Below are 6,883 nucleotides of genomic sequence, written 5' to 3' on the forward strand. Positions count from 1 at the left end.
AACAGGGCTCGGTCCACTGTCATCCCTAGTTATGAAGCCTATTCGTGCTTAGTCAATGCCACCATCCGAATCCTTTTGGACTTGAACTTGGATTTAGACCAATTATTTTGGTCAGATCCATGTTGAGGTCGGAACGGAAGGGGAGGAGAAAAGGCTCATGGTCAAACTTTTCCATATTGATGTCGGAAGGAGAGGAAAAAAGGTCCATGGTCAAACTTTTTATGATGAAGGGTATATTAATAAATGCACAATTTTTTTTTTTTTTAAGAAAATTATCAAGGTACCCCAAATGGCTGGAGATAAGACTGATTTCATTCCAGTCACCAATTACGATTATCGTGATAAGCCAAACACAAACTCAAACACGGGTCAGAGCGGGCAGGTGATGTCACGAGGATAAATACCCTGTCCCCCTCCCGCTCCGATATCGCCATTGTTCGCTTGCTCTCGCTTCTGTTTTTTCGCTACGCAGAGGGCCAGAAGAAGAACTCAGAGACCTTCTCTAATGGCAACCAAAGTTTACATCGTGTAAGCGTTCCTTCACTTTCTCTTCGAGTTTTCCTCTTCTTCTTCTTCTCTTTCATCTCTTCCTATTGGAAGAATTGCCTTTCTTCGGATCGGTTTTTGGCTGAGATTTCTGGGTTTTTTACGTTAAAAACTCACTCTTAGGCCCGAGGGATTGATTTTGTGAAAATTTGTTGTTGATTTTGGGTGAATTTCGGCGTTTTTTCGTTCAGTAGCGGAAGATCGCGAAGTTTTCTCTGTTTCTCTGTGCGATTGACAAAGTTTTCATTTTTTTTGAATTTTTTCCCTAATTATGAGTATTTAGGGTTTATGCGTCGTGCATTCCTGCTTTTGAACCCTAGGTCAAACTTTTCTGTGGTTTCTATTTGCAATTGACGCCTTGTTTTCTCTCGTTTACGCTTTGTTTTGCCTCTCATACATTCGCGATCAAAATTGGGGTGTTTTTTTTCTTATTAGTGTCAACAGTCTATGTAGGATGAACGTTTATAGTCTCCTTTCTCTCTCTGTAGTGCTTTTTCAGTTGCCTTGTCTGCTTTACGTGTTGTTGAAATCATCGGAATCTTGGCGGATTGAATGTTTGAGTGTCATGCATCTGCATAGAATTCAATTTTGGGGTCTCGATAATAATGGAGTGACAATGTGTAGTCATTTTGTGGCGAGACGTCTGAAATCTAGACCTTTTATGCAAACGCATACACAAATTTTGTGCCTGCGACTCTGTCATTGATTCAAAATTTTGATATCTTTTCTTACAAATTTAGGTTCTCATGTATTCGCTACGAAGGTTTTGATGCATATTTCCTATGTATTACGGGAGATTTTGACCTTTTCTCCCCCCTTTTCTATTGTTTTTGTACAGAATTTGTTTGTTCTTATTGACGAACAAATGTTTCTGTTTTCTCGTTTTTTCTGGGACACAGTTGTTAAGAGGCTCAAGCAACTCGCCCCCTTGCGCCTGTCCTCGCTTCCTTTGACTAATAAATGAATGAAAAACTTGACCTTTTCTGATTGCTTGGCCACTCCAATTATTGCACAAAGTGGTTTGTTCAATATCTTTATAGTATCCTTGGTGAAAAAATTGTACGTATGTGGTTGTATGGTCTGATGGAATCTTTGTATGCCAACCTTAAAGGAAGCATTGTCGTTCTCGTTGATAGCAAGTAATCTGGTATGTAAATTGCCGGGAGTGATGATGGTGCTACATCAGACTCTCTTTTGTTTGCTTTTTCTTGTCTTTTTATCGTTTCCTTTCCCTCAAAGAGAAAGGAAAGGAAAGGAAAGAAGAGTGAGGTCCTCCATTATTAGTTTGCAGAGAGTAGCTGGGTATAGTTGTATTACAGCTTTGACAATTTATGGTCTTCTCCAGACGAAAACTCTTTTTATTAATTTTTATCCACATCTGCAATGGTCAGGAGTTTAGGTATGAGGATGAGGATATACTTTTAAATGGCAGGTTTCTGGAATCTGGACTTTTGACTTGGTGCTTCACTGCATATTACCTTTTTTCGCATTTCTTTTCCCGTTTCCCTGCTAGAAGGTTGGTAGGTTTGGTTCAAGTTTATTGTCTTTATCCAACGGCAATTTGGAAACTAATTCTAAGCATGAAGTGACTGGAACCTAGAAGTTTGCGTATACTCTTTTTCTTTTATTCATGTGTAAATCATAAATCAACAAAATTTGTTGGCAGATTAGGATTTGTTACATGTTTAAACTATATGAAGTCCAAGTGAGACTGGTTTATACAAGGGGATGTTATTTCCATGTGTGTTAGGTTGATGTATTGTACACTTCTAAGTTTTGACCATTTATTTTTTGGCAAGGAAATTCCCAAGATCTGTAGAACCATTGGTTTTCAATTCCTGTAAAAAACATGGAATGATTTTCTGGGCTTATATAATTAAAGTCTCTAACGCGCTTTATATCTGTGACTGATACTGTAAGTGGCATTTTTCGAAACCATAGATCCAGTTGTTCTTATACATATGAGTAAGCTTCAACGTACCATGTGAACTTTGCCATGAAATCCACTAGATCATGTGTCTTCATTCAAATCCTCAAAGCTTTGCTAGTACACGACCATTGAAAACTGAAAATAAATGGCTGCCACTTCTAAATGTAGAACGCATGTTTTTTCCACACTTTTTATTCTCTAACAATATGTGCTTTCTGCCTTATGTAGTGAGTTATCCTTCTGTTTTCAAGTCTATGAGGAAGTTTGCGTATTCATTTTGTGATTATCATGTTTCCTATGATAACAGATGCATCACTACAACTTAATTTCGGTCTTATCATATTTAAAAGGATTTTAAGAAATCTGATTGCCCATTGATACCCCTCATTCTTAGACTCGGACAGCTGAACCTGTCCTGACAAGAGTTTTTGGCTTAAGAATGTTTCAGTAGACCTAATGGATTATGGAAAGTTGCTTGAGATAGTGCCAAGTTGCAATTGGCCATGGATCCTGGTAGCTCAAGGCCTCTCCATGGACTGAATCAGGCCTTTAATATCAATGGCTGTATATAAGCTTCTTAAAGACGACACTATGATGATCTTCTTATGTTAATCTCATGTAGGTACTATTCTATGTATGGGCATGTTGAGAAGCTTGCTGAAGAGATCAAGAAGGGGGCTTCATCTGTGGAAGGTGTGGAAGCCAAACTGTGGCAGGTAAATTATAGTACCAAAGGCAGAAATTATAATTAACTTTAACAATTCATTGTAAGTTGACTTTTATTATATTTACAGGTCCCAGAGACACTTTCAGATGATATTCTTGCTAAGATGAGTGCACCACCAAAAAGTGATGTGCCAATTATCAAACCCAGTGAACTTGCGGAGGCCGATGGTCTCATATTTGGCTTCCCAACTAGGTTTGGGATGATGGCAGCACAATTCAAAGCGTTCTTTGATGCGACTGGTGGGTTATGGAGGACCCAACAACTTGCAGGCAAACCAGCAGGCATCTTCTACAGCACAGGATCACAGGGTGGCGGCCAAGAGACTACTGCGTGAGTAGCCTTTTTCGTTTAAACCGTGTTTTTTTTATACGCTTCTAATCAAATGTTGGAACCGCTAGAAATAGGTTGTGTATTCTCATGCTACCCATAGAATATTCCCTTTTCACTTTGTCAAACACTGGTACACCCTCCTTTATTTTTATCTGCCAGGTAATCCATAGTATGTTTTATTTAGTCTAGCTACCAGACTAACATTATATAAAAGAAAATTAAGACTAACATTATGGGCTTCATGCTCGAGGTTGATGTGGTATTTCATCTGAAAAATATAGTGTATCAAGCTATGTCACATGGGTGCGGGTGCGGGGGTGCGGCACTTTAAAAAAACTTGGGTGAAGGGGCACGACAAAAAATAATAAATAAATAAATATATATATATATATATATATATATACACCACGTTGAGTGCAAACTTCAAAGCAATAAAAGTCAGTTTTAACCGGCATTACCAAGGCTAATATCAAAAAATGTGAATGAAACATTCTGAATTTTCAATGCACATTCAAGACTGCAAGTATGCAACAATAATATAAAAGCATAGAATGAAACATACACTATTGCAGTATCTTCTAAGCATATTCACAATAAACAAACTTTCGATATTGCATTCAGATGACAGAGAATGGACGAACAAAATTTTAGATATGTGTCTCAACAGGATTGAAAGAACAATAATCAGATTTGCAAAAAAAACTATTTTTTTTTAAAATCAAACCGTTCACTAGGAAGGACATAGGATCACTGTTAAACATTAGAGGACGTCAAAACTGAACTCCACAGATAATCAGTTTGACGCCAAGTACTAGGGAAACGATAACACTTACAAGAATCTAATAAAAAATATTTTATTTCAAGGAAAATGTCTAAACAGATTGTGTATACACAAATTTTTTTTCTACTTAACGATCAATGTTAACAACCCGATAGTCAACAACAAAATCACATAAATCAGTCATAAAAAAATCAAATCACAGCATTAGCAAATGCAGAATTCAGCCTCTTTCATGCACGCATGATTACAGGATATAGCATCATCAATTCATCGAGAAATTTTGGAAAGCCCAAAACCCCCAAATAACATTATTGAAAAAATTTTGGAATGCCCAAAATCCCCAAATAACATTATTGAAAATGAGGGTGAGAAAGAGAGCGACTGAGAGTGAGAGAGAGAGAGAGAGAGAGAGAGACAGTGAGAGTGACAGAGAGAAGAGAGACAGTGAGAGAGAGAGAGAGAGAGAGCGATCGAGAGTGAGAAAAGAGAGACTGTGAGAGCAAGGAAGAGCTCGTGTGTGTGTGTGTGTGTGTGAGAGAGAGAGAGAGAGACGTACCTGATAACTGAGGAGCGGCTGGAAGGAGTCGGCAAAGGTGTGGGTGTCGGCGAAGGCGTCGCTTCAGGAAGCAAACTCAGGAGGATTAGGGCAAAAAAATTTTGCCCTAATCCTCCTCCCCTCAGCCCTTTTCATTGGGCATTTTTTTTTGTCCAAAAATTGAACACAAATGACCCTAGGGTCCGGTTGACTGCATCGGGTGCCGCACCCGCATGCGCACGCGCAACCACGTCGCGTCGTGTTGATGCGGGTGCGGCACCCGGTTGGCCGACTATGACTTAGGTATCAAGGTCATGGCACATTTGAAATGTGTAAGGAGGCCTGTAATAAGCGTGTCAATGTGGTTCTCAAATATTAAATAATATATTTAAATCAGGCTGCAAATTGAAAATTTTAAATAAAACAAGAAAATAGAGGATTTGTTTTTTATTTTGTACTTTGGAAGGCCAAAGAAAATCACAATTTTGTGTTTTATTTACTGTTTACTCTCTGAAGCAAATAGTATTTAACCCACGAGGGAGAGTCTGGTTCTATTCAATCTTCACCCATATCAGTGTCTCTGTTCAACTAGAACTTGATAACATAGAATCCCTGCAGCCATTTTACCCCTAGTCTATATTCTGTATTCACTAAGTTTAATCACATCGGTTGTTATGGTCCTGCCTTTGGTGAAAAAAAAAGGCTATTAATATGTTATCACTTGCATATAATACTTACCGTCAATTGCCTAATATGCTTAAGGATCAACAGATGTTTCACCTTAATGGATTATGGTCTAGAGTTCACTTTTGTACTATTTTCTTTGAATTCTTTGACTCCATATCTGTTGCATTTGGACCATTTCTCTTGTTTCAGCTGGCTTTGTCATAAACTTTTCCTTGGTTATGCAGACTGACAGCCATCACACAACTGGTCCATCATGGAATGTTATATGTACCCATCGGATACACATTCGGAGCTGGAATGTTTGAAATAGAGAAGGTCAAGGGTGGCAGCCCTTATGGTGCAGGTACCTATGCTGGTGATGGTTCAAGGCAGCCGTCTGAGCTCGAACTCCAGCAGGCTTTCCATCAGGGCAAGTACATTGCTGGCATTGCAAAGAAGCTCAAGGGAGGTGCTTGATTTTCTCTATATTAGGGGTTCAATTGATATGTTTCTTCATTGTCTACAAATTGGTAAATGTGAGCTGCTGTCCGGCTCTGGTCCTGGTTATTTTTTGAAGAATAAGACGATTTGTATTTTTCTATTTTGAAGAATAAGACGAATTGTGCTTTCTAGCGGATGAATAGATATTTTTAAGTCATTTTCTAGTGTGTTGTTTTCTGTCGGGGTCTATTTGGATTTATGATAATTGAAGTAAACTGAGAAAATGAAGAATGGGGATTCAATGAGAGGGATAACGGGTGACTTGGGGAAAATTAGACGTGTTTGTGAACTCTGAAACTCTATCCAAGTTTCTGATATCGTATTTTCCATATCCAAAAAAAATGAGTGATGTTATGGAAAGCTCTAATACCACCTAGAGAGATGTGGAACCCTTTGAAAAGGAGATAGAAGGGCATACTGTTTTCCCTTAGAAAGTTGACATGAGGCTTCCAATCTTCCAGGCACTGCAAATGTGATTTCTAATTTCCATGGAAAATGGTCCAAAAATACAGGAGGTTAAACCCCTGATTCAACTTTCACAACCTTCTTGCTCTGAAAAATCAAACGGAAGGCTCAAATCTCCATGCACGAAATTTAGTAAACTTTAACATCTCCTATTTTCACAGATCTCTGTTATTTAAAAATGACTTGGGGAAATCTCTTAACCAAATCCCTGCGTTATTTTGAATGGTTTGGCACACCTGCCTTTGAACAGATACAAATAGAAGCATGCATGTCTCTGCATGATCTTCTTTGTAGATAACGTGTTACATATCGCTGCTGTGAAAAGCCATTAAGATTCTTAATCTTCAACACACCGCATAGTAAGGAAAATAATTTCTGGGTGCTGCTTTCAGAAATCAGAAT

The 6,883-nt window shown here is 38.4% G+C and overlaps 1 protein-coding gene across 1 annotated transcript; it reads left to right on the forward strand.

Annotated features, from left to right (window-relative positions):
- The first annotated feature begins 410 nt into the window (after positions 1 to 410).
- On the forward strand, positions 411 to 6,156 carry LOC149830850 (putative NAD(P)H dehydrogenase (quinone) FQR1-like 1). The gene is made up of 4 exons (XM_090013520.1): positions 411 to 528; positions 3,099 to 3,192; positions 3,271 to 3,533; positions 5,761 to 6,156. The coding sequence occupies exons 1-4, from the start codon at positions 506 to 508 to the stop codon at positions 5,990 to 5,992; spliced, it is 612 nt and encodes a 203-aa protein (XP_089869646.1). The 5' UTR covers positions 411 to 505; the 3' UTR covers positions 5,993 to 6,156.
- Positions 6,157 to 6,883: the final 727 nt, after the last annotated feature.

The sequence above is a fragment of the Nuphar pumila genome, chromosome 7 (genome assembly GCF_984573655.1).
Source record: "Nuphar pumila chromosome 7, dmNupPumi1.hap1.1, whole genome shotgun sequence".
Classification (NCBI taxonomy): Eukaryota; Viridiplantae; Streptophyta; class Magnoliopsida; order Nymphaeales; family Nymphaeaceae; genus Nuphar; species Nuphar pumila.

Coding starts and splice junctions, on each gene's coding strand:
- LOC149830850 (XM_090013520.1), top strand. CDS start 506: ATGGCAACCAAAGTTTACATCGT. Junction 529..3,098: donor GCAACCAAAGTTTACATCGT/GTAAGCGTTCCT, acceptor AATCTCATGTAG/GTACTATTCTATGTATGGGC. Junction 3,534..5,760: donor GGCGGCCAAGAGACTACTGC/GTGAGTAGCCTT, acceptor TTGGTTATGCAG/ACTGACAGCCATCACACAAC.